Source organism: Oryctolagus cuniculus, chromosome 1, assembly GCF_051225735.1.
Source record: "Oryctolagus cuniculus isolate XC-2025 breed Fujian yellow rabbit chromosome 1, ASM5122573v1, whole genome shotgun sequence".
In the NCBI taxonomy this organism is placed as follows: Eukaryota; Metazoa; Chordata; class Mammalia; order Lagomorpha; family Leporidae; genus Oryctolagus; species Oryctolagus cuniculus.
The window spans coordinates 146,332,132-146,359,408 of NC_142867.1; the positions used below are offsets into that span (position 1 = coordinate 146,332,132).

Consider the following 27,277-nt stretch of genomic DNA (forward strand, 5'->3'; position numbering starts at 1 on the left):
CATGGAATGTGACTGAGGGGAATGGTCTCAGGTGGGTGATGATGTCGACATATTATGTCAGCATAAAATGTCCCCCGGAGAGGAACCGGCTCCATTCCAGAGAATGTTGTCATGCAAAAACAGGAACCATGCATTGGCAACTTGCTTTTTTAAGGGAAGTTGAAATTTCTTAATTTTTAACTATAGCACAAAAATGCACATATATAATCCCAAAATATAATTAAAAATGTTCATAGCAGCTCTTCAAAAGGAACTTAACGCTGCTGAATTTATAAACTATTCGTGGCATACTCCTACAATGGAATACAATACAGTAACGAGAATGAACTACTGCTGACCACAATGGCATGGATGGGTCTCAAAATATGATGTTGAATGAAAAAGCCAGATACAAGAGAGAATATAAAGTATGATTCTATTTACACAAAGTCTAGGAAATAATCTAGGGGGTTGATGTCAGGCAGTGGCTTTCTGGGGGATGAGGAGAGATTCAGGAGAGCTGGGATTTCTGGATCAAGAACCAGCGTGTAATTAACTAGGCTGTACTATTATGATGTTTTATTCTGTAATAGACTCTTCAACAAAAAGTTAAAAACAAAACAACACGTTGTGCAGCACACATTGGATTTTACTCAAAGCTTCCTGTTTATGACTAAGCTAGGATGGAATTCGGGCTGACGTTGGATGCCCTGGATACAAAGATTAGTAAGATCCACTTCATACTTTCATGATGTTTCAATTCATCAAGTTAACAGAGAAATTTGCAACTAAAACATAATTGCACAAACAGTACATGAGCACTCTACCCCAAATAGGATGGCTGCCATCCGCAGGTCAGTGGGGGTGAAGTGGGTCCTGAGCTATGCTTAGGGCTGGCCTTCTGAGGGCCAGAATACAGATGTAGGGCTGAGTTTTTATTTTAGTGAGGGGGGAATAGATACAACTGCCTGCTCCCCACATTCCTCCATGACTATAGCTGGCTCACTTCAGTACTGTGGCCATTTCTTGAGACTGGGAACACGGGTCTTCAGATTCTTTATGACAAGAAAGAAGTTCTGCTAACCCACTGGAAGAGGTCTTCACAAACAGGCAGGCATCCAAATTCATATAGCAATCTAGTGATGCACAGGTCACCTACACCAGCGAGTGTCACTAGAGTAGAAAACTGTCTTGTATTGAAGCATGTCTTAGCCGATGCAGGACCTGGGCAATCTCGAGGGGTAGGTAGAAAAGTTGAAACAAATATGGATTTTCTTCCGAGCATGGCACCTTCCTGCTCTCAAATCATCACCAGCACTGTCACACCTGATACACTCTTACAGAGGGAGAGTGGCTATAGGAGTCCTAGGGAGTCACCTGGACACATGCAGCTGTCTCATACCACACTTTATAGGCCAGCCAGTAGCCACAGGGCCTGGTCTGCCGTTTCTCCCAAAATGCCTGTGGCTGGCTAATAGCCCTCTATTGCCAAAGGCTTTTTTAAAAAAAAGTCTTGAGAAATATGCTTAATGTAATAGCTCCAGTCATTAGCAGAAAGTAAGAGAACGGCTCCTTGCTCAGGTTCCTCTGGAGCTGGGGTTTATACCTCAATTATGTTGGCACTCAATACTGAGATTGAGAAATGTTTTACTAGTCTATATTGGGTGTCTGATTTTTAAAGTTGTAATTCACAAGCCTTCATTCACTTAAGAATTTTCTATGTATTTTCTCAAATCAGGTATTTCTTGAGTGACTCTGACTGCACTTTCAATGGCTGGTTGCCATGCATTATTAAACTCTCCCACCTCCCCCTCCTTTTTTTTTAGAATCTTCCAGTAGACGTCTAGAGTGTAGCTAGAAGTCTTGGCTCCGATACAGACAGTGATGGAAAACATATGAGCAGTAACGAGTTTTAATCTCACTGCTCAGTCCTAACATGGACTAATCTGTGGCAGCAGTTTACTCCAGCATCACCCAGGGTGCAGCACACCAGACTGTGCTGCAGGGTGCTTTTTCTTTTAAATGCAACACCTTCTCATCTCTGCTGCCTAAGCAGTACCTGGGAACATTTATATTAAGACGAGTAGTACATGGTGGGTAAGTTCTACTTTCAAGAGGACTACTCTCTTTCAATAAGGTATGTTTTCATGTCTGCCTTACATGTATAATTACTTTATAGTCAATGCTAAGGAGACATTAATGTTACTAGTAAATGTCTGTAAATAATATTAAAATTTAAAGCTTATCTCTGATTTCTTAAAAATCAGCAGCTTTAACACAAACCTAACTTTGTGTTCAAAATTAATCTAGTCTATGCATAATTGATTTATTTGAAATATAATTATGACTATTTATAACTAAGTGAAAACCTGTCAATATGCTTTACCATAAATGTTAACCTGACTTATTTTATTTTAGAAAATCATTTAAATAAAAATTTTAATATGTCCTTCTAGGAAAATAGCATTAATAATTAATGGTAGTGAAGTTTAGGGATATCACAGATACACTAAATAAAACAGTAAATATTTCTTTCAAAGTATAAAACTTTTCTAATGTAATTTAAAAATGTGAATAATTCAAATGTAATTTTTACTTACACATTTAAATATCCATATTTTCCCTCAATAAATGTCCTCCTTATTCTTATGTAATAAAATGGTACTGGATAGTTAGGACAGAAATCCTCATAATTCCAAGAAAGAGCTCAGGATAGAAATTCTCAGAATGCCAAGAAAGAGTACTTATCAGCAATAGTTAAACTAGCTCTATATTAGAGATTTCTGTGCACAAACTCCACAGTCAGAATTTAACATGCTCAAGGATTTCATCTGTCCTCCCTCAACCCAAACTAAATGTTTGATTAAACCTGGATTGAAACAAATTGAAGAATGAATTCAATACAGAGCACAGCACTCCACCATGTTAACCACTTAGAGGTGTGGCAGCCAAGAAACCATGGCCACTTGGGGTGGAGACTGAGTCACAAAGAACCTGAGGGGGTTTGTATCTCTAAAGTTTTTTTTTTTTTTTTTTTTTTTAAATTCTACAAGAATCACAGAGTTAAGAAAGAAAGGAGGGAAAAGAAATCACAGCCCACACCCCTGTGAAAGCATCTAGACATTTGTTTTTGGCATTAAGCAACACAGTGCAGGAGTACAGAGGAGGAGGGGCCAGTTTCTGTTACAACTGGGTGCTACCTTAAAATGAGTATTCTGATTCCTCATCTGAGGTGTAAGGCAAAACAGATTAAATAAGCGTAAGTCTTAAGGCACTGAGGAAACATTAGAAAAATGGGGAGGTTTTTTGTTTTTAAGACAGCAACTAGGTTGCTAGACATACTAAAACAGATGATCAAATATAAAAATTGGTATAAAAGGAAAGACAGCCAAAAGTTCTTTACTCAGAGTGCAATTTGTACTTCTAGATAAAATTAATTACTTCTTCGACAAGAGTGTTTTCTTTAAAAGTATCAATATTCAAGAACAAATGGTACCATGAAAAAGTGTCCAAATGTATGTTAGGTCTTTGTTAGCTTACAAGGCTATGCCTTGCTTATAGCTGAATTTAGTTTGGATTCTTGCTGTGAGATGTATAAAGCATGCTGACACATTTATATGGTAGCTACCACTGGCCTTATGAACGGAAAGAAATGTTTATGCAAAGGAGAAAAGTTGCCCAGCAGATCTTTAAATGTGGGATTTAAAAGTACAGTGACTTATTTACTTAATAAGTGTCTGAGAGGAAATACCATTTCCTTAGACAAATTTTCCATTCCAAGCTTGTAGACCAGCTAAGTGGTAAGAAGGGAGCTTATATACTATTTAGCTATATTTTCAGTCCTATTACAAACTCTGAGAAACTGGCCAAACCTTCTGCCTTTTCCAGAGGAAAGTTTGTTTACACTCCGGAAGTAACTATGAGATTAAAATACACATGGAGGAGGTCGCCTGGGAGTTCTGCATGGCCCTCGTCTCGGCGCCCAGCGCCTTGTCTGCAGGAAGGCGGCCCTGGGAGGAAAGCCCTGCAGATACCTCCTAGCTCTGAGCCGCTCTGATTTATTAGGCACAGCAGCAGCACTGCATTCCAAATAGCAATCTGATGAAGAGAAACCTGAAACCAAATCCAAAGCTTGCCAGGGAGAAACCACTGGTGAAACTCGTCTAAATCTGGGAAATAGCAAGTCTTCCTGAGAGCAAGACATAAATATTTCTTACAGTTTTAAAAATAGCATAACGTGAGGGCTGTCAAGGCTAATAAAACAGAGTTCAAACCATATTAATACACTCAAAATTTCAAAATAAACTAAAAGCTGTATCGGTTTAAGTGAGCATACTCTGCACCTTCTTCCTGAATAACATGAAAAAGCTCCCCTTGAAAGGCTCCCCTTGCTTCCTTCAGGCCATCCCAGTGTCTCTCTGTTGGTAAACAACCCCACAGCAGCAGCAGGGAGAGGGCAGGACCTGCAGTCACTTGCACTGATCAAGGCCGTGGGAGACTCAGCACCCTCAGCAGATGTAAATGGTGAATTCCTCATGCAGTCAGGGTTGTCCCAGTTTTCTTTGCAAGAAGCCAGGATGGGCGAATTCAAAAGATTAATTTTATATGGCTGACAGAAGACAGAATAGCACAGCAAAAAGAATTTGCCAGAAGACATTCTTGGTCTCTGTGCCAAAGCCTTTTCTAAGGCTCAGACTGCCTCAAGGTGCTCCCTGGGAGTCCTTCACTGTGCAGAGTCGATGCGCTCCCTGATCTAGGATATTCTGGAACCCACATGACCTGCAGGAGCTTCCTCTACGTGACATTCCCTATTTCCATAGGTCTCCACTTCTTACCTTTCACTTGGCAGGGAAGAGCAAGACAACTCATGCAGAAGTGGCTGCCTCAATCAACAGCCATGGACGTGGTCCCCACTACTGTAGACAGCGCTACTATGTAAGGCTAGCAGGCAGAAGTCTAAATTCATATTTTCATTCTACTTTGATTTTGAGTAAAGGCAGAGAGGGTCTCATGAAACTCAGTCTAAGAAAGAGGTGGGCTAGTCAGTACCCAGAGGCAGGAGGTAGAGAAGCCAGTCCACCTGGGCCCACTCTTCCTTGTCTGCCCTGGGTGCCTTCCCGTTGTACTCTCAGCTTCCCTTCTGCTCCTCATTCAGAACCTGAAGCCACAGGGGAGTCTTCTGCGTTTGCTGAGGTACCTAGCCATGGGAAGAGGGGGGACAGGGGGGTGTTGGTGGTGGTAGATCTGGGCCATCAGCCCATGGCATGCACTTGAGTGAGGCAGCCCCCACATACGCTGCCAGGCCACAAGGAAAACCAAGAAATGTCCTTGGCACCCCATGTGGAACTCTAAAAAATATATGTGTAACAAAATGAATATGTTAAAGTTTCATAGTTTTCTTAGTTCTATATTTCAGTTGTATTATGTGCTAAATAGCTTTTTCTGGTCTAGACTGGCAACCTAAAGTCCACACAGCTCAAAGTTTCTGTGAGAAACACTTAAACAACCAGTCAACTATAGAAACTTCATCTATAGACCAGAACAAATGGGGCCAGGCCTCAAGAGACCATGAACCCCAAACAATTTCCCAGGTAGGTGTTTTTGCTTTGCCTTTGTAGGTAACAGATCAGAACAGTGGGTACCGCCTATGCTAAGTCTGATGCTACAGAAGGACAGGAAAAGCAAACATACATTCAGGACCAAGGCAAGGATGATCTTACTGGCAGACTGATACTTAAAATACATTAAAAGCAACATAATAGAAAAACTATGCAGGATAAGGGCCCACACTGTGGTGTAGTGGGTAAAGCCACAGCCTGCAGTGCTGGCATCCCATATGGGCGTCAGTTCGAGTCCTGGCTGCCCCACTTCCAATCCAGCTCTCTGCTATGGCCTGGGAAAGCAGCAGAGGACAGCCCAAGTCCTTGGGCCCCTGCACCCATGTGGGGGACCTGGAAGAAGCTCCTGGCTTCGGATAGACGCAGCTCCAGCCGTTATGGCCATTTAGGGAGTGAACCAGTGGATGGAAGACTTTTTTCTCTCTCTGCCTGTCTGTAACTCTGTCTTTCAAATAAATAAATACATAAATATTTTTTTAAAAAAACTATGCAGGAGAAAAAAGATATTTCAGTCATAATCCCACCGTCCCTCTCTCTAGGTCTGCACATTCTGTTTAAACATCTGCCCTATCATGCAGGCTCACAGACTTCTTTAATTCTACAGATCCAACAGTAAACTGAGAGTCTGAGAAGATACGCAAAGCAATGAACTTTAATTTCAGAGCTCTGCCTACATTTAGTGTTAGACATCCTTCCCTTCTCCTCTACTCCATCCGTGTATATAGCTGACACTGCCTATTTGTTGTTCTTATGTACTAATGTAGGTCATTCATGTGACTTTCTATTAATGACCTGACATTCACATGTTAATTTCACAACGGTCCCTTGGAGCAGCTGAGGAGGCACTAGGTTTTTATTTCCTAAGAGGGGAGGTGTAGGAGAGAGGGGCAGGGGAGACTTGCTCCCCTCTGCCCAGGCGGCATCCTGACATGTGCCTGGGGATAATGGTGTCTGACAAGCACTCCGTGAATCACTCCAGTAACCTCCAGCAAAGCCAGAGACAGACCCTTGTTGCTGAGGTCAGAGAAGGTCAAAAGAAGCTGTGTCCTAAAAGATAAATCTGAAGTAATAACAAGCTCTGTGAACCAAACTGATTTCCTGGGGAATGAGTATTTTGGAGACTGAGGCACAGTTGGGAACAGAGCACAAGGGAGCCAGGAACCACCCAGAATGAGGTCAAAACCATCATGGGTCAAGTCAGGCAGGTGGCCAAAAAGAAGAGACAGGGACGATGGGCAGAGGGAATGAAGCCCAGGAGACCAACCTGACTGAGGGCAGTAAGACAGTGATTGCTAAAGCAGGTGATTTCTCACCAGTGCTGCTCAACAGAAGCCACAGGATCTTTGTGGCCAGCCAAATCTCTCACTCTGCACTGGACAAACCTGACCACGAAGTCCCCTCTCTGTTCTCCTGATTTGAGCTAGATGGTGCCCCTTCCATACAGATGTGTACAGCACAGACATTGGTGGGTCGTTAGGTGAGAAGACATGACAATGTCTGAAAGATTCGAGCTCTCTGGACAACAGAACTGGGCTGCAACAGCAGGTAGCACAGGCAGGGAGCTGGGACACAGAGATCTGGGTGCTGGCTCCACACCTGCTGCATTGATGAACCTGGAGGAGCCAGCAAAGTCTTTGTGCCCCATTTTCTCTGAGATACAAGTCTGGAAGAAGCTTTCAACTGATGTTTCCACCATAGGATTGACTTCAAAGTGGGATCCAGGATAGGATTACTAACATACAGAAGTTTTTGCCATCTTTAATTTGTCCTACCCTCTGTTCCCTGGCAACTGAATGTGGATTATCACAGGAACACCACAAACATGTGGCTGGTGCTATCCAGCTACCTAGTGGGCAAACAGTCACGCCACCATTTGTATTTTCAGAGCACATAAAGAATAAAATAATGTAATGATTAGGTTAACACCTAATGACAGGATTTTCTAACCCTCCTTTGATAAGTAAAAGACACACCGTTTGCAAGTGAATATTTTAAGGAGTTAAAGAGTTCACTTCTGATTCTTAAATCCAAGAAAGAGCAATCCTGTAGAGAGATAGAAAAGCTGACTTCTGGGTCTTCCTGAGGCTGATCCGGACTTGGCTGTGGGTGCTATCGCAGCACAGGCCTGGCAGGTGGCTAGGGGACCAGGGCTGAGACATCCCTCAAGCCCTCTGCTGGGGCTGAGTTTGTGGTGCCCACTAGGCTTGGGCTCACCAACAGGCATTCCTGGGTTATACCTATTTTGGATGATTTCATGTTTTGACAGTTTCTAAGAACATACAAGTTTCATGGGTGGCAGTTTCAAAGCTCTGATATGTAAACACACCTGTGGGAATATTAGCCAGCAGAGGGCCGCAGACCTATCTATACTCTGAAGGCTCTCATTCCCATTTGCCTGCTTCACGCAAGCTTTGAAAATGCATCTGAAAACAACCCAGCCCCCAGCAAAAACAAAAAACAAACAAACACACACACACACACACACACACAAATTCAGTGGAAAGATGAACAAAAAAGGAATCGTCTAGTCTAGACATCAGATGGTTTGGATCAGGTATTAGACAATGGAATAGATTAGAACGAAAAATATCCTAATGACATTGTGGAAAAACTGACCATGATGAGAGTGAGGCTGGGAAGAGAAACCAGTTAAGGAAAACTTGCAGATGCTGTCCAAAGGATGTGGATATTAAGATTATGGAAGCATTTTGGGACTAGTGAGTTAGGTATAATAATCTGCTTTTCTTTTTAAAAACATGTATTAGTTTTATAATTAAAAGCAGTATTTGTTTTTCATTATAAAAAATGAATTAAGACAAACATATCTGTGGTTCTACCATCAGAACCATATCATCAATTAGGTATATCTGTGCCTATTTTCGTTTGCTTATTTAAGTGTTTATAAGTATACTATGTATGGATTTATGTTTCCTTTTTGATTTCACAATATTTGACATTTTTAAATATATTTATAAGCATTTTGTGGGTTCTAAACTATTTGGTGGAATAAATATACCCTATTTTATTTTACTATTTCCCTTTAAGCAGAATTGTTTTTAAGCTTTTCTTTGCTATTAATTCTGCATGTCAGTGTACTTTAGATTTCCTGGAATTAGATTATAAAAAGTAGAATTATTGAATGAAAAACAGATTTTTAAAACTCCCTATGCATTTTGCTTTCCAAAACGTGTTATAAAGTTGCTCCAAACTACCTAGCAATGGATAAGAATGCCTTTTCATCGCTCTGCCAGATGCAGGCTCTTTTGAGTACTCCATGTTTGTCTGGTCCTAGGTTGACTCTCCACACAATTCACCATGAAGGAAAGTGTATTCCTGTTGCTCCTGGCTGCTTTGTGCTCTGCCAAACCTCTCCTCAGCCCTTCACATCTGACCCTGAAAAACATGATGCTGAAGGACATGGAAGACATGGAAGACGATGATGACAATGACGACGACAACTCTGTGTTTCCAACCAAAGAGACAGTCCATCCATTTTTCCCATTCGATCTGTTTCCAACGTGCCCATTTGGATGCCAATGCTATTCACGAGTTGTGCACTGTTCTGATCTAGGTAGGGAATATAAATCAACTTTCTATTGTTTTTGTTTTCTGAGAAACAGTTATTCTCACTAATTAAAAGGACAGAAAAAGTCCTCACTGAAACTGCAAAAATTACTGGCAAAAGGATTTTTCATTTAAAATTTTAGATGAAGATAGCAAACCGTAAGTACATCCAAACTTACTTTTAAAATCAAGAAAATCTGAGAAAAACAATGGGAATATTATATCTGGAACATTTCTTTCCCTTCTTAAATTAAATCAAAATGCTACCTTTTAATTTCCTTCAAAGAAAACAGATTTTGCTGCAGTTTCATTATAGGGTGTTAGCAGGTTGAGATTGTACTTTCTAGTGGAATTCCATTGCCTGTTCAGACAATGAAATGGGTTATAGAGTTTATGAAATCTCTAACCTAGACACTTTAAAGATAATGCTCTATTTCTTTTGAATGACTTGGGTTTAGAATTGTCTAGAAAAGTGGGGCCGCTGCTGTGGTATAGTGGGTTAAGGGACCACTTACAGTGCTGTCATCCCATATGGGCACCAGTTCATTTCCTGGCTGCTATATTTCTGATCCAGCTCTCTGATAATGTGCCTGGGAAAAAAGCAGAGGAAGGCCCAAGACCTTGGTTCTCTGTACCCACGTGGGAATCATGGAAGCAACACCTGGCTTCTGCAGCCATTTGGGCAGTCTCTCTATCTTCCTCTCTGTAACTGGCCTTCAAAAAAATCAATAAATCTTTTTTTTTTTTTAAGCATTGCCTAGAAAAGAGATGCTTCAATTAAATTCTCTTTTAAATTTAAATTAAAAATTCCCTGGTGAGTGCACTTTGTTTCTAATTCTTCTCAAGAGGGAGCATTGGAGAATATCTCACATGCTGCGTGGGAGTGGGGAGGAGTGCACATTCAGAGCTGTGCCCAGATATGTCCAAAACAGGGGACGCTGAGACCAGCGCCACTATGAAAGCTGAGACCTGGCTTTAGCTTCCATGCAAAGGCTGACGGCCCTTAGGGATACTTCCAGAGCTTATCTGAGCAGATGTGCACACCACCTCCTCTATGACAAGACCAAAAAGGGCTGGTTTGCCACTGTTCCTGCCTCAGGAAATGAGATTTTTTTCCCCAGGGTTTCAAAGTCATCAGGGGCAGGTGGGAGGAATGCATTTGTCAAAGCCTGTGTTACAAGGAGGATTCTTTCTGCAGAATCTCCGGGTTCCCTTCCCCATGACTTCCTCTTCATTTTCTGAAACCAAAATAACCCATTTCTATAAATATGACAAAATTAATCTATTCTCATGAGCAAAACTGACATACTTTGATAACTTCAGTTACCCTCTTTCTTCTCCCTATCTACGGTTCAATTTCTTCAAACAGCGACATAGGTACTTTCCTCTCTATACAGTCAAGTGCAGAAGGAAGTACATAGGGCTTGTAGAGCAGAATGCTGAAATTTAGGATAAGTGGATATTCTGTTCTTCAATCTGAGGTGATTAAATGCATGACTGCCCTTCAGGAGTGAAGACACTCCTATCAAAAGTATGCTAGTTTCTACAGCCTGCCCTTAAAACGATAAAAGAACCACCAAAGGAAGGACAATATCACACAGTAAACTGCCGACGTAGAAAGCCAACTGTGAGAATCTCAGTGTTCACTATAATATTCTTACCACTTTCTGAACATTTTCATAATGAAACACTGGGAAAAACAAGAAGGCTACAGGCTCCTAATACATACCTGCTGCAGGGAGAACCAACAGTGAGCAGGAAGTAGTAGTCATACCACCCTCTCCAGACAACTTGCTGCTCACTGCTTTCAACCCAAGGGAGAGAAAAGTTTGTCCTGCAGTCATTTAGTGTTCAAGTGTCAACACAGACACGAAGCAAGCAGCCCTACTTCTGAGAAAAAGGAAAAGAAAGGTACTGTTGCACCTGTAAGAGGAACGGTGACTAAAAGACAGGCCTGTGCTTCAGTTACATCACTATGATCTTGAACTGATGCTGAGGGTGATAGGTAGACCTCAAACTTAGATACTAAAGTAATTACTATAAATCAAAGAATTTAGACTAGAGGAGTTGACTAAAGAAAATGGGTAAATTTTTTGATAATATACATGCAAATAATCTAACTTACCCATTTCTGAAGAACTGTTTTTACATATTAAGGCTTGCTAAAATGACTAAGAACCACATATTCCAATTTCTCACTACCACAGCACAAAAGCTTTCAAAAAAACAAACAAACAAACAAAAAACTAACATTCTGTAGCCCAAAGTGCACAGCAGAAGCAGTGCCTTACTCCTCACAGTACTTCACCCTGGTTACCTCTTTTATGAGCAGCTATGATGACAGCCAGATCAATAAACAAGTTACCTGAAAAGACCCGAGGCCTTTCCAAAAAACAATGATTTTCTTACCTATTATAACAGTTAAGTCAACTGCTACTTTTTGATAAGTGTAGACTCAAACTAAAAAAAAAAAAAAAAAAAAAAAAAGCACCTTTCTAGCACATTTGTGATTTTGCCTTAGCATGATTCTCTAGCACATAACATGTGTGTTTATTTCTCAGGTTTGACTTCAGTCCCAAGCAACATTCCGTTTGATACTCGAATGGTTGACCTTCAAAACAATAAAATTAAGGAAATCAAAGAAAACGACTTCAAGGGACTCACTTCACTCTATGTAAGAATGCTCATATTTTTAAATAGTTATGTGAAAATCTTTATCACTGCTAAAATGATTAATTATTCTGCATTAGTCCTCATTTTATGTATCTGAATGACAGAATAGTCAGCAGGATTTTCTCATCATTTAAAATTATAGGTTTAATTCAATTAATGACATAATTCAACTAATGTTTATAGCTAACAGCTGGGTGAAAGGCAATGGGCTAAACCTTACTAGCCCTTAAATAAGCCTGCCACAATCCATTCAGGTGGTAAGAGTCACATGCATGAAAACCAACACGAGAACAGCTCTCTACAAGGGTCCCTGGTACAGTGTGTGAGAAATCTGTGCCTTAGGATTCCACATAGAATAGATATGTGGGGGCCGGCGCTGTGGCTCACTTGGCTAATCCTTCGCCTGTGGCACTGGCATCCCACATGGGTGCCGGGTTCTAGTTCTGGTTGCTCCTCTTCCAGTCCAGCTCTCTGCTGTGGCCCGGGAAGGCAGTAGAGGATGGCCTGGGTGCTTGGGCCCCTGCACCCGCGTGGGAGACCAGGAGGAACTGCCTGGCTCCTGGCTTTGGATCAGCACAGCGCCAGCCGTCGCACCCATTTGGGGAGTGAACCAATGGAAGGAAGCCCTTTCTCTCTCTCTTTCAAGAAAAGAAAAGAAAATAGATGTGTATAGCTTCTGTCCTGGACAGAAGGAGGAATACGTCTTTCCTCATTATGTTTATTAATATCATTTTAATGTTATGATTCAAAAGGGTATTATTTCTTAACACATTGAGTCTGAAATCTCAGCACGTAAAATGTCTGACTTAATCTGAGACATGGCTGCAGCTGTGGCGGCATCTCCTCCCTAAGCACCACTACTGCCTCGCTGGGCCAGGTGTGTGTCTACAGAATGGCTCTGCTCTGCACTGCCCTGGAGGGAGGGAGGCCACTCCTAGGCTGTCTTCCCTGTGCTGGAGAAAACAAATGCATAGTCTGTCACCTCAAGATTTTGTAGTTGAGAAGGGAGGAAACACTTTCACTATGTCAGCCCTTCCACCTTGCAGGCCTGCTCTGTCTGCATCAGAAAGCGATCCTCCATCTGAGAGGTGTGAGGTCACCTGCCTCCCCATCATCCTGGGGCTGAGTACATGCACACTGATCACATGCAAGTCACACTGAGGGATGCTATGTCTCTACATCAAGTCTGCACAGCAGCCTCCCCGCAGAGCCTGGCCCTCATGCTGTACTGTCTGTCCCTTTCCCTCCACACTGCACACATAGCTCAGATTCAGGAAGGAGCCATATGGAACATAACTTCTGCACATGTTTAAAAATGAGCAACTTAAGGCCATAGATTTATTTTATAACAGGCCTCACTTCAATATTAAGACAATCAGAAACAACACAATGGATTCCACCATGGATCCACCCAGCCCATCCCAGTGACTTCAAACATTGAAGTTTTAGGGAAGAGCAAGATTAGTGTCCAAGCAGAAGTTGGCAATGTAGCCTAGAAATGCCTCTACCACCTCTTCACCCCTTAGTAACCAGAGTAGTAGCTCATCTCACCATTAACACCAGAGCCATGAAGCTTTTAATTACATTTTAATGCTCTAGGGACAGTCCAAAGGGAATCATTTATCCTCTGGAAATGAGACTCTAAATGGCATCGGAAGTTTTCCTAGGCCCCTTGATTTTTTAAAAAATTGATTTTGAAAGACATAGTAAGAGAGAGAGACATACACACAACACACACACACACACACACACACAGAGATATTGATTGATCGTCCATCTGCTGGTTTACTCTCCAAATGGTTGTAACAGCTAGAATTGGGCTAGGCTGAAGCCAGGAACCTGGAACTCCATTCACAAGGGTGGCATAGGCCCAAGTATTTGGGGGCATCTTTCACTGCCTTTGCAGGTGCATTAATAAGAAGCTGGATTGGAAGCTGAGTAGCTGGGATACAAATTGGTACTGACAGGGGATGCCAACATTATGAACAGCAGTTTAACCCACTGCACCACAATGGTGGTCCCCTCCTTTATTTTCTTTTAATCAAGTTTTATACAACACTGTGTTTAGGAGTGAGTGTTTGAGAGCCAGATAGCTCTGAGACCTCTGTTCCCCTATGAGCTTAACCCTGGGAAGAGGCCTCACCTTCCTTAGGTCTAAGGGGGGTGTCAAAAGCCTGGAATTGACAATAGTTAAGACAGAATGCATACAAGGTGTTCAGCAAGAGTAGGGTCTCACTGATAACCAGTGTTACTGCCAGGCTGGTATAAGGACCCCATTAACAACCAGTCTTACTGCTGAGTTGGTACTAGCAGTTTTACTCAACATACTAATGCAAAATTAAATTTTTTGAAAATTTATTGAGAGGCAGAGAGTTCAAGAGCCCCTGTCTACTGATTTACTCTCCAAATGATCACAACAGCTAGGCAAAGTTGGGAGCCAGGAATTCAACCCAGCTCTCCAATGTGGGTGGCAAGAACCCAATTACTTGAGCCATCATTTCTGACTCCCCAGGTGCACATTAGCAGGGAGCTGAAAACATGAGCAGACCTGAAATTGAACCCAAATACAAGCATCTTAACCAGCATCTTCATTGCTGGGCAAAAGGCCTACCCCATGAAGCATTAAAAAAACGTTTATTTATTTGTTTACTTTAAAGTCAAAGTAACACAGAGAAAGGCAAAGTAACACAAAGAGAGGGAGATTTTCCATCCACTGGCTCACTCCTCAAACGGCTGTCAACAGCCAGGTCTGGGGCAGGCCAAAGATGGAATCTAGGAACTCCATCCTAGTCCTTTTTTCAATTTTTATTTTTTTTTAATTTTTTTATTTTTTGACAGGCAGAGTGGACAGTGAGAGAGAGACAGGGAGAAAGGTCTTCCTTTACTGTTGGTTTGTCCTCCAGTGGCCGCTGAGGCCAGCGCGCTGCAGCCGGCGCACCGTGCTGATCTGAAGCCAGGGGCCAGGTGCTTCTTTTGGTCTCCAATGTGGGTGCAGGGCCCAAGCACTTGGGCCATCCTCCACTGCACTCCCTGGCCACAGCAGAGAGCTGGACTGGAAGAGGGGCAACCGGGACAAAATCCGGCGCCCTGACCGGGACTAGAACCTGGTGTGCTGGTGCCACAGGCCTATTGAGCCGCGGAGCCGGCCCCTAGTCTTTAACATAGGTGGTCGGGGGTAAAGTACTTGGGTTACCTTCCACTGACGTTAGCATGGAGCTGGATTGGAAATGGGGCAGCTCTGATATGGGATTCTGGCATTGCAAGTGGCAATCTAACAAACTGTACCACAATACCCACTCCCCCATAAAGTAGTTGCTTTATACTTGCATTGTGGAGATATTTACAAAACATTTATGATAATTATCAGATACCTTCTTTAAGGAGATCAAAAATGTTTAGACATTTTCCAATTCTTCATGTTATATTCCAGTTGCTGGTTCATGTTCAGCCTCTCATATAGAGGACAACACAAGTAGAGAGTGCGCGAGGTCCCGGGACACATTCAGAAGCTATACTTTTCTCACTTCTGTCTTTATGTATGACAACACTGTGTGTTAATAATGAATTTAGGTCTTGGGACAGCCACTTGGGTAATGTTCACGTAGAAACCAACAGTGAGAGCACAGCCAGCTAGCTCCTTGCTTAAGAGATCAAGGAGATTTAACAACCCCCCTTTGTGATCCACCAGCTTGTTAAATCTCCTCTCATTTTTCAATGTAACTAAAGGAAGGGAGCATGCTTTTGGTAGTATCATCATCAGAAAGGAGTGTCCTTTACCAGTCTGTGACAGCACTGGGCATGATCTAACAGTGCCAATCTATCTGGAAGAAGAGTGAGAGAAGGCAGTACTAAGGGCTGAGAGCGAGATTAATGTTGATGGAGGGAATTTACCCAGTAGCCCAAGTGTGTCTGTCTCTGCCATGAAAAGTTACCACCACTGTGAGCAACACCAAGAAGGAGCCTTTCCTCTGTCTGCAAACAGTGGGAACACCATTGCAGACTGGGTCCGTGCAGAATGACGTGATCTGGATTAGGAGAGCAGATACAGAGGTACTGAAACTGCTAAGTTACTTGTCGTCGTCCTTGGTAAACACTGAAAATTGTTTCTACAAAATCTGGCAAGGAGAAAGCTATGCCCATTTTGCAAAATGAAAATAGTTACTAGGATGACCAAGGTGTCCCAGTTTGTCCATGACTTGCCAGTTTCGGTTCTAGTTTGTACATTCCAGCAGACTGAGACACTTGTCACCAAGCATGGTATGTTACAAAAAACTTGATGAGAGAGGACAGTTGCACAGATCAAGCTCTTTACTCCTGGGGTTAGATCTCTTCTGGCAGGTGTTCCCTGAGAAATACCCATGGAGCTGAGAAGGTGTTTCTCAGGATCCATTCTTTATTATCTCCCCAAGACTTGAAAATGGGACAGAATGCTAAGGGTCCCTCCACAGTAGGTAGGCCTCTATTCTGGGCAAAATGGAAAATACTGTACACATGAAAGAAGAGAGGCTAGAAAAGTAGATAAAATCATGCAATTACATATTTGATGTGCACTAAACACAATTTTGTAGAGTATATAGGATTCTAAGATATGAGCAAGATAATATGGTTGTTCACTTCCAGGAATGGCTGGGTACAGGTGGAAGCTTCAACCATGTAAATGTATCACCTACCCAAAGATAAAAAGATGAGTGTGCATATAAAGTTAAATGTGTGCATAACCCAAGGGTGCAAGCACAATTACCAAATCTTTGCACCATTCCAACTCAGTAGTAAAAAAAATTTTTTTTGCAAGCTTAGGATTGTCTGGGAAATTTTTTACATGGTGATCAAGAACACAAATGACATAAATCACATTGATTTCCATGACTGACTAATCATGGTAGAATACCAGTAAATCAAATCCACTTCCTAATGTAAAACTTTTTATGCTTTATCCAGGCTTTGATTCTGAACAACAACAAGCTAACAAAGATTCATCCAAAAACCTTTCTAACCACAAAAAAGTTGCGAAGGCTCTATTTGTCCCACAATCAACTAAGTGAAATACCACTTAACCTTCCCAAATCATTAGCAGAACTCAGAATTCATGATAATAAAGTTAAGAAAATACAAAAGGACACATTCAAAGGAATGAATGCTTTACACGTTTTGGGTAAGTTTTCCACATGAATGGGGCATCTTGAAATTATAATCAACATGCAGATGTAGAACATTTAGTTATCAATAACTTAAAAATCTTTACCTAGATAAATCACTTACAAACCAATTAAAATGCCAAATAAACTTTATAGTACTTAACATGACTTTTGTAATTCACTAAGAATCACCTCTGAAAAACCTAATTGACCACCAGTCAGAAAATCACATTAATAGAATCTGGGTTAGTCTTAATTAATTTAATGCATTGTATAATTTTAATGCATTCTATAAACTACTCAAAATGTATAAAATTAATTCAGATGCTATTTGGACTGTAGCTAACCTTTTCTGTTGTTGTATTTGAACTCCACCATATTTTCCTTCCAGCTTCTATTATACAGTCATGCCATCTTCCCATATTAGCCACGCAAAAATTCCTAACCAGGGTTCTCATTCACTTATCCACTAATTCAACCAAGTGCCTGGCAATTACCAGTCTCTTACTGGCATCCTGTCAAAGTTACATTTTTCCTACTGAAATAATTTGACTGATTTATAAGTTTAGGAGACAAAACGCACACTAAAAAGTGCAAATTTTAAGCTTTTTATCATTTGAGAGGCAGAGAGAGAAAGAACTCACACCTGCTGGCTCACTCCCCAAATGCCTGTAAGGGTTCCGGTGGGGCAGAAGCTGGAAAACAGGAACTCAATTCAGGTCCTCCCTGTGGGTGGTAGCAATCCAATCACTGGAGCCATCCCTGCTGCCTCCAAAGCTGTGCAGGAGCAGGAAGCTGGAAGCAGGAGCATCCTTGGCTCTGACTCAAACCCAGGCATTTGATATGGGAGCCAACTGGTGTCTTAACTGCTAGGGTAAACACTCCCTCCACCACACACATTTTGAATCCAGGAAGGAAGATCTTTTTATTCTGATACAATTATTACTACAGCAAGCCTTTTCCAAGCTCCAGGCTGGAGAAGGATGACAATGTCATTCATTTTACAGTTTACAAAGTACAAAGCCGTACTTTCTGAGGCTGACAGCAGAGTGAACACGTAGCTCAATGATGCGGCTCATACTGCTCAAAATGCTTGTGGGATGTCTCTGCGGTGAGTTTCCTTCGTGAGCTAACCCGTGTCATCTCCCCACAGAAATGAGCGCAAACCCTCTTGAAAACAACGGCATAGAGCCAGGGGCATTTGAAGGGGTGACAGTGTTCCATATCAGAATTGCAGAAGCAAAACTGACCTCAATTCCGAAAGGTTTGTATTGCTTTAAGATATTTTAAAAACGCATCTTTCAATGATTATTACATGTCATATTGTAAACTGTGCAGTATACACTGTCAAAACAACACTGCAATTAAAAATCCGTGTGCCAGTGCATCTGGTTAGCGCAGTATAAAATTTGGCATTTTCTCTCTCATACATATGTAGTGCATTTTGTTTCTTTGCAGTATCAAGTCCTATTACTGTCCCCCAGTGAGAATAAACATTAAGAAGCAGTGAACTTTCTATCTCCCTTCTCTTTGCTGACATTTACTCATCTGTATCTTACTCTGTGAAGTACACTGGAGGTGAATTCGGTAGAGAAGAGGGCAGCACCAGCTAAAGCCGTGTACCCAGTGGCGCTGCAGGTCCAAGCAGGGCCTGTTAAGCCAGCCTGAGTAGCTCTGGCTGCAGGTAAGGGCCCTGTCCCCAGGCGTGCTGGGAGGACTGATGAGTCCACATGCAGGTCTGTGTACCTGGTACACAATAATTTCCTTGTGACACACTGGTTACCAAGAGGAGCCCTGCTGTCATCATCACGGCTTCATGGGACCTGAGGCTGGCACCTCCAAGTAAACTGTTCAAGTTTGCTGGATGAGAACTAGCTGGCCAGGCTGCTTTTCTTGGAACTCACATTCAAAGTCATGGTTTCCTTGCCTCAGATGAGCTCCCCCAAACTTGCTCTCCTTCTCCTCTCTCCCACCACTACCCTATGATTAACAACATGTTTTCTCCTTCCTTCTTTCCTTCCATTCTTCCTTTATTTGAAAGGCAGAGCTAGAGAGAGAGAGAAAGTGAGAGTGATAGAGAGTGAGAGTGATAGCGTGAGCGTGTGAGAGAGAGAGAGAGAATCTTCCATCTGCTGGCTCATTCCCCAGATGGCCGCAAGAGCCAGAGCTGAGCCCATTTGAAGTCAGGAGCCAGGAGCCTCCTCTGGGCCTCCCACGCGGGTGCAGGGGCCCAAGACCTTGGGCCATTGTCTACTGCCTTCCCAGGCCACAGCATGTAGCAAGTGGAGCAAGGCCGGCGTCACAGATCACTAAGCTAATCCTCTGCCTGCGGCACTGGCACCCCGGGTTCTAGACACGGTTGCTCCTCTTCCAGGCCAGCTCTCTGCTGTGGCCCGGGAGTGCAGTGGAGGATGGCTCAAGTCCTTGGGCCCTGACCCCACATGGGAGACCAGGAGGAAGCACCTGGCTCCTGGCTTCGGATTGGCGCAGCGCGCCGGCCATAGCAAGCCATTTGGGGTGTGAACCAACGGAAGGAAGAACTTTCTCTCTGTCTCTCTCACTGTCTAACTCTGTCAAAAAAAAAAAAAAAAAAAAAAAAAAAAAAAAAAAAAAAAAAAGGAAGTGGAGCAGGCAGGACTCAAACCAGCGCCCATATGGGATGCCAGCACTGCAGGCAGAGGCCTTACCTACTATGCCACAGCACCAGCCCCATGTTTTCACTTTCAAACAGCTCTCTAGAATCTATCAGTAAAAGCGTCAACTTTGTCATAAACCCTCTCCACTTCTCACCTGATTCAGAGATTAACAAAACAAACAAATAATGTAAGACACAGCTGGGGCAAGTGTTGTGCCATAGCAGGTAAAGCTATTGCCTGGGATGCTGACATCCCATTTGGGTGCCGGTTTGAGACCAAGGTACTCCACTTTCAATCCAGCTCACTGTTCATGGCCTGGGAAAAGCAGTGGAGGATGGTCCAAGTACTTAAGTCCTTGCCACCCACATGGGAGATTGGATGAAGCTCCTGGCTTTGGCCTGGCTCAACCCTGGCAGTTGCAGCCATGAGGGGAGTGAACTAGCAGATGGAAGATCTCTGTCTTTCCCTCTCTCTGCAACTCTTTCAAATAAATAAATCTTAAATTTAAAAAAAGAGAAAAGTTGAGATTATTAGTCCTGTGGCAATCTTTCAATATCCCCATAGTTTAATTCAAAACTAAAAAAGTAAAAAGCCACCTTAATTTAGTTTTGAAGGGGGTAACTGTTTTTCTATAAGAAACCTAAAATGTTATATACATTTATCCGCTTTCCATTTTTAGAACAACAAATTATAAATTCTACTCACTCAGTTAAACACATAACCTCCCTTTCCTATGGTGGAAGCTGACATGGAGTAAAGGAAGTCAGGGCAAGGAAAAGAAGATAAGGCAGAGAGTGGGGTCAGGCAGCACATGAGGGGGGCGGGGGCTGTTGCTTCTGACTGTCTTGCAGGGCCAGCCTTTCTCTGTGTGCAGACACCAGATGTATGCTACAGCGCGTGATCATTCTCTGTGTGCACAGACATAATGTCAGAGGGCCAAGTGCTTTTCTGTGTGCACAGACCTAACTCGTGTTACAGGGTGTGGCTCTCAAGCTTCCTTTGACATTCAGAGGTGAGTTAAAACTTTTTTTCAATATATTTTGAGGTCAGACACAATGTTTTTTAAAAACTTTTATTTATTTTCATTTTATTTGAAAGGCAGAGACTGGGATTGGGAGGGAGACAGAGAGATCATCTATCTGCTGTTTCATTCTGCAAATGGTTGCAATAGCTTGTGCTGGGCCAGGTTGAAGCCAGGAGCCTGGATCTCAACCTGGGTCTCACATGGGTGGCAGGGACCCAAGTCCTCGGGCTACCACTGCTACCTTTCAGAGTGTGGATTAGCAGGAAGCTGGAGCCAGAAGCAGAGCCAGGACCTGAACTCAAGCACTCCAACCTGGGAGGCAGGCCTCTTACCTGCTGCACCAAAATGCCTACCCCAAGGTTCTTGTTTTATAATTTATTCATTAGAATGTGAAAGCTGACTGCAGGCACATTGCAATTCCCCCTCTAGTCAGAGGAAATGACATGGACCTTTCAGGGTTCCCCTGCCAGTTAGTATGTGTCTCCCTACCTATTCCTTTGGTGAGGGACCATCTGAAATCAGATTTATGCTAACACTGACTGGCAGTCACATCTCTGCTCCCCTGTGCTGGGAGCTACATTCTACTCTTTCCTCTGCTTTCCTCATATCCTAGGGACATGAAAGTTCCCTCAAGTTCTTCAGAATCTTCCAGAGATGTCTTGTTTCTTTGATTTCCTACAATCCACTCTACGACAGGCTGGCAGTCAGCACCATCTACATCTCGCATGATTTTTTTGTACATATGATGAGCTGCTCAATGAGGATATACGATCTCTGAGGACACAGCCTTTGTCTCCCATACTGGAGGGATCATAAAGTCATGCCAGAAATATAGTTAAGGTCAATTCAGAATTCAAAGCATTAGAAATCTCTCAGCTTATTTATTTATAAAATTCAAAATAAATTCAACCCTTAAGACAACTGTTTTTCACAAGATATTCTAATTTCTTCATCAGTCTTTACCACTAATACAGGATGAAAACGTTTCAGCAAGAGTTGAAAAAAATAAAGCCCTTCCCAGCTAGCTACCCAGAACCTTTGGTTGCGAATACTAGCTTGTATATAGGAGTGGGGAAATGAAATTTGACTGAATCTCCTGTTCAGTCTCTTTCTTTCCAGCCTCAATTCATCTGGGAAGGGCTAGAGTCAGAATATGCAGTGTGAGAACAGAAGGAATATTCACAAGGCATCCACCAGGTGTTAGAACACTGAAGATATGATTCTCAATTAACAAAAACTACTAAAAATTTCTAGAATTATGCAAATTGACTATCAATATAATAAAAATCCATATGTTTATTAAAAATTTAAAAAATTCATTACCTCTGGGCATTGCACCAATTCCTCACTTGAAATAAAGCCTTTTTGTTGCTTTTTCTGCAAAAACTGTATTACAAAGTAACTAAATAACCCAAAGTTAAATCTGGTCTTGTTAACCTAGGAATACTCTGCCTTACTTAAATACTCGTGATTTTTATAACAACGTTCTTTAAATGCAATTTTAATAATTTTCAATTTAAATAAAGTTATCTGAATTTCAAAAAAAAAAAAAAAACAAAGTAACTAAATAACTGATGAGGGAAAATTCTTTAGAGAATCTCAGCTAATGAAACCATGAAGAACCACAAAATAAAAAGTCACCATTTTCTAATTCCTAATCAAAGAATGGAAGAATGGATGAAAGTGGCAATCACAAATGCTAAAACTACCAGGTGAGAGGTGCTCCATCTAAATCAGATCCTGCCTCTGGATCATAAGAAGTAAGGGCATAGAGAATCCTGGTCAGTGGTGTCATACAGAAATGGTCAGCCAAATCCAAAAAACAAGTATCTTAAGTAAATTAAAATTTGAAACCAATCAGTAAAAGAAGGAAAGAAAAGGAGACATACAATGTAGAAAAACAGAGATTCTGAGATAAGAACCAAATGTATTATGTTTTTTGGATCCTGGACTTGAACAAATTAGCTTTAAAAGGATATATCTGAGACAACTGAATATTAGATGACAGTAAAAAATTATTGTTGATTCTGTATGATGTGATAATTGATGGTCTTATGTCTTAATTAAAAAAAAGAAGAGAATGACCTTATCTGTTAGATACATCAAGTAAAGAATTTACTTGTGAAATTACTCTACAATGGGACCAGCATAGTAGGCTAAGCCTCCGCCTGTGGCGCTGACATTCCATATGGGCACCTATTCAAGTCCCGGCTGCTCCACTTCCAATCCAGCTCTCTGTTAATGTGCCTAGAAAAGCAGATGGCCCAAGTATTTGGGCCCCTGCACTCACATGGGAGATTCAGATGGAGTACCAGGCTCCTGGCTTCAGACAGGCCCAGCTCTGGCCGTTGTGGCCATTTGGGGAGTGAACCAGTGGATGGAAGACATTTCTCTCTGTCTCTCCTCTCTGTCTGTAACTCTACCTCTCAAATAAATAAAATCTTAAAAAAAAAAAGTTACACTACACATGGGATTTGACTTTAAAGACTCCAGCAAAAAAAAAAAAAAAAAAAAAAAAAAAAAAAAAAAAAAAAAAACGAACAAGTAAAAATATGTCAGTCAATAAATAAATAAATAATGGGGTAGACAAAATAAGATTGAGAAAAACTGTATAACTGTTGATACTGGGCAACAGGATGGTTTACAACACTAGTTCCTATTTTTGTGTATAGTTAAAATTTTCCACAACAAAGTTCAATTGCCTAAAATCTACAATCTCAAGCTTGACAAGTAAATAATGGGGTTTGATCTTACTTGAGCTAACACGTTTTCTTTACTTATCAGAATTACCATCAACTTTACTGGAGCTTCATTTAGATTACAATAAAATTTCAACTGTGGAACTTGAGGATTTCAAGCGATACAAAGAACTGCAAAGGTAAATGTTCCCAAAATACTAACTTAGAAGTGAGTCCTTCCGACTAAGGCAGAGATTGCCACTGCTGCCCCGGAGAGTGGAGGGCCTGAGAGCGCTTTTGCTGTTGTCTGGACCAATGAGAGGCCCACCAAGCAGGAGGAGGAAGAGGGCGCTTTTCAAATCTCCCTTTGGTTGAATGTAGCAGAGGTAACTTCTGACAGCTGAGACAGCTGCTGCACACTGAAGCAGGTTATTAAGTAAAGCAAGGTAATACCTTTCTTTGGGCATACATAAAATCAGGGTAAGCACATATTCTAACTAAGCTCTGTGATGTTTTCAGCTAATTTCAAACCTGAGTAACAGGTGATGTATTTTCTATCATTTTTAGGCTGGGCTTAGGAAACAACCGGATCTCAGACATCGAAAATGGAAGCTTTGCTAACATACCACGTGTGAGAGAAATACACTTGGAGAACAATAAATTAAAGAAAGTCCCTTCTGGATTACAGGAGTTGAAGTATCTCCAGGTAAGGCATCCTGTGTTTGACAGATATTAACACTCTGCTTTTCATAAAACACAGTATTTCTCAAGCAAACATGAAGAAGCAGCAGGGCTGTGCAAGCATGACAACTCTCGAGGCTGCATGAGCTGTTCTCCAAGAATAGCCTCTATGCAGACATCCCTAGAAGCCCAGGACCCATGCCCATTTCCAGTTTCTCTTGTAGGAACTGTTGGGGCCACTGCACAGAGGTACTGGCGCAGCTGGTTTCAGCTTTCCGGGGGTAGGGGTAGCAGCACAGAGGTAGGACTGGGCAGGATCTTTTGTCTTTTTGTTCTAGAAACACTTCACAAGGCAGAGCAAAAGATTAAGTTTCAGGTATCCTATCAGTGTGGTGTTGTTTCACAAGTGTATGTTCTTTCATAAACACAGACCAGAATACACAAGTGACAGAAGTCATGATCATGAGTTCACATTTTGTCATTACTAGAGGTCCTTTCCTTCTATTACGGCAACTCTTAACTCACCAGGATGGGTCACAGAAAGTGAAAACAATATTTGTGCATAATTTTAGAACTTGCACAATTTCTCTGATTCTCATTTATGGGAATTTCTACTTGGTATCACTGCATCTCAATCCATTTTGCTCACATGCTTTACTTGTTGTACAACATCTTCATCTTCTAAGAAGCAAAAGACGTACTGAGAACAAAACTGAAGGCTGGGCACTTTTCTTCTAGATTGCCTTCATGCACACTCCACTCACTGAACTCCTCTGAGCCACATCCATGGAATGGATGTGTTACGGGCAGGTGTGCATCTCAAGGTTGTATCCTTGCTTTGACCTCCCTGAACATGGCCTGCGTATGTGGGTGTCCCTGCAATTAATACGGGACAGAGGAGAACACCAAACTTAAAATATTTTAGCAATGCCTGGAGTTGCCATGATTGGACAGAATCTAGAACTAACAGTCAGAGCTAATATCCCAGTTTTGTCAACTAAAGACTCCTAGTTTTTAATTTGCCAAAATGCTGACATTTGCTTTTATGTCTTAGAAATCTATAAAACTCTGATTTGTCCATTTATGCAAGTGAAACATTCGACTATTGATGCCATATTACAAATATGTATTTAAGATGTTGGCAGATCTTTCTATAAAACAACTTAAAAAATGCAGTTCTTTGCCTTGATCACAGAAAATGCCAGCTAACAATTTCTTCATATTCACATTGCTAGCTTAATTCTTGGAATGTTAAATTTCATTCTTCTGCTCATTCCTAACACTTTTTGAATGCCCTGCTGTAAATATGGCACACAAATAACTGTGTATGTGTGTGTGTGTGGAACAGAGAAAGAGTGAGAGAGAGAAAATGGTTCAAGTGACCAGGGAGTATGCTCTTGGCCTTACATGAATACCATGCCACTCCTCACTCCCAGAACATTTTATTGAATAAGAGACAAGTCTGAGTCATTATACAGAATTTAATCTGCATAAATGAGTGCATCTATTTGAAAAGAAAATACATTCAAATCAATGTAAAATAACAGATGAATAAATCCACAAATGCAGACTATAAACAGTCTCTTCCTTTTACATTGATGGGCATTTTAATCCATTCTTTTTTCCTATTACAACAGATAATCTTCCTTCATTCTAATTCCATTACGAAAGTGGGAGTGAATGACTTCTGTCCAACAATGCCAAAGATGAAGAAATCTTTGTACAGTGCAATAAGCTTATCCAACAACCCGGTAAATTACTGGGAAATACAACCTGCAACATTTCGCTGTGTTTTGAGCAGAATGAGCGTTCAGCTTGCGAACTTCAGAAAGTAATAATTACTCATGTCCATTTAATATAAAATTAAAAAATCTTTACATTTGGAATACTTGAACTCTATTAATAATGGTGGTATTTTACATACAAGCTAAGATCTGTCTCAAGTGGCAAGTCCACTGATGTTTTATGACAAAAAATTTCAACAAAATTTTGCCAAGCCATTCATATATAAGGATTAAGAGAAACAAGCATCTAACACAGCTTCTTTTCATATACAAATGATTTTGCATCAATCTCTTGGCTTGAACATTCCTTTCTCAGTAGCAGAAAAAGACATTCAGTATTTAACCCTTCTTATTATGTGCATTTTTAAAAGAACTGTACTGTAAATGGAATGCTTGACTTAGCAACGTTTGTGCTCTTTCATTTGCTGATAGAAAAACATAATGGACACGGACAGTTATTTGAAGAGTATATCATACTAATCTTATCCTTTCTTTAATAACTTGAGTAGTACTGTAATATTTCTAATCATGTTGAATTACAGTTTGATATAATCATACTGAAATTCTCATGTCTTAGAACTTTTCTTTTATTAAAACTAACTTCTTATAATAATAACGCCTTCAGTAAGTGTTAATTATCAACTCAACAGATGCTATTCACTAACAGCTGGTTTTATAACAAATTTCTTAATTATTTTTACCTGATTATAAAACCTCTGTAAAAGTGCATAGTGAGTGTTTATATAAATTTGTAACACATTTTTAACTATCAGTTACTATAAGCTTTAATAGCATGTCAATTGTTAGATTATATAACACTGACACCTCAACTCTAAGGAGTATCTTCAGGATGTCGCTCTGGAGGACCTTGCTAGGATGAGTCTGAACACTATCGATTTTACACCAGACTGTCTCCTAAACCTCCACAGCAGAGGTAACTATGAGAACCGCATCGGTAATACAATAGGAGAGCATCATATAAAACAGGAAAACCTGACAATTCTGTATAAAAGAAATATTTTATGTATTTTTATGGGTATTCAACATAAGTAAATTAGAAAATGAGATCATTAAAAATGTTGGTTTGAAATAAAATATTTGTGCTTTGGTTTAATTTTTCCTTTGTCTATCTAGGAACATAAACTACTTTTCAGAAAACTCTTATTTATGTATAACGTTTTTAGGGCAGTATTAATGCTTATTCTTATTAACTGCAAAATCATGTAGTTCCTTTGCTACAAAAGACAATCACCTTTAGGTTAAACTACCTCAAGAAATAGATTTTAAATGATTTTGGGAGAGGGAAAATAACGTTACAGACGTGTAAGCAGGGATGGAGGGTTTGGATTTCAACTCTAAGAATGGTAAATAGTGTCTCATTCTTTAGAGCAGGGCCACCTAAGTTTACACTATTGCATTGGTTACTTGAGTCAGATATTTCTGGTGGTTAGGCCATCAAGCAGCACCCCAGGCTCCAGCTACTAGATGCCAATCATGCTGGCATT

The 27,277-nt window shown here is 41.1% G+C and overlaps 2 protein-coding genes across 6 annotated transcripts in view; one reads left to right on the top strand and one right to left on the bottom strand.

Annotated features, from left to right (window-relative positions):
- CENPP (centromere protein P) overlaps positions 1–27,277 on the bottom strand; it is a 252,595-nt gene that overhangs the window by 111,257 nt on the left and 114,061 nt on the right. The gene's annotated exons all lie outside the window — the stretch shown is intronic.
- On the top strand, positions 1,903–26,867 carry ASPN (asporin). 2 transcript variants are annotated; one of them, XM_051859178.3, is made up of 9 exons: positions 1,903–2,116; positions 5,431–5,570; positions 8,890–9,168; positions 11,723–11,835; positions 16,773–16,986; positions 18,123–18,233; positions 23,414–23,507; positions 23,875–24,013; positions 25,626–26,867. In XM_051859178.3, exons 3-9 carry the CDS (start codon positions 8,913–8,915, stop codon positions 25,821–25,823), a joined length of 1,125 nt encoding a protein of 374 aa, XP_051715138.1. In that variant the 5' UTR covers positions 1,903–2,116; positions 5,431–5,570; positions 8,890–8,912; the 3' UTR covers positions 25,824–26,867. The 2 variants fall into 2 exon arrangements, with proteins under 2 accessions (XP_051715138.1, XP_008255097.2); XM_008256875.5 differs by lacking the exon at positions 5,431–5,570.

Bases quoted from the DNA above. Each gene is read 5' to 3' on its own strand.
- ASPN (XM_051859178.3), top strand. From the start codon at position 8,913: ATGAAGGAAAGTGTATTCCTGTTGCTCCTGGCTGCTTTGTGCTCTGCC. The intron at 16,987-18,122 runs GTAAGTTTTCCA...ATCTCCCCACAG, and splicing joins GAATGCTTTACACGTTTTGG to AAATGAGCGCAAACCCTCTT. The intron at 18,234-23,413 runs GTTTGTATTGCT...TTTACTTATCAG, and splicing joins ACTGACCTCAATTCCGAAAG to AATTACCATCAACTTTACTG.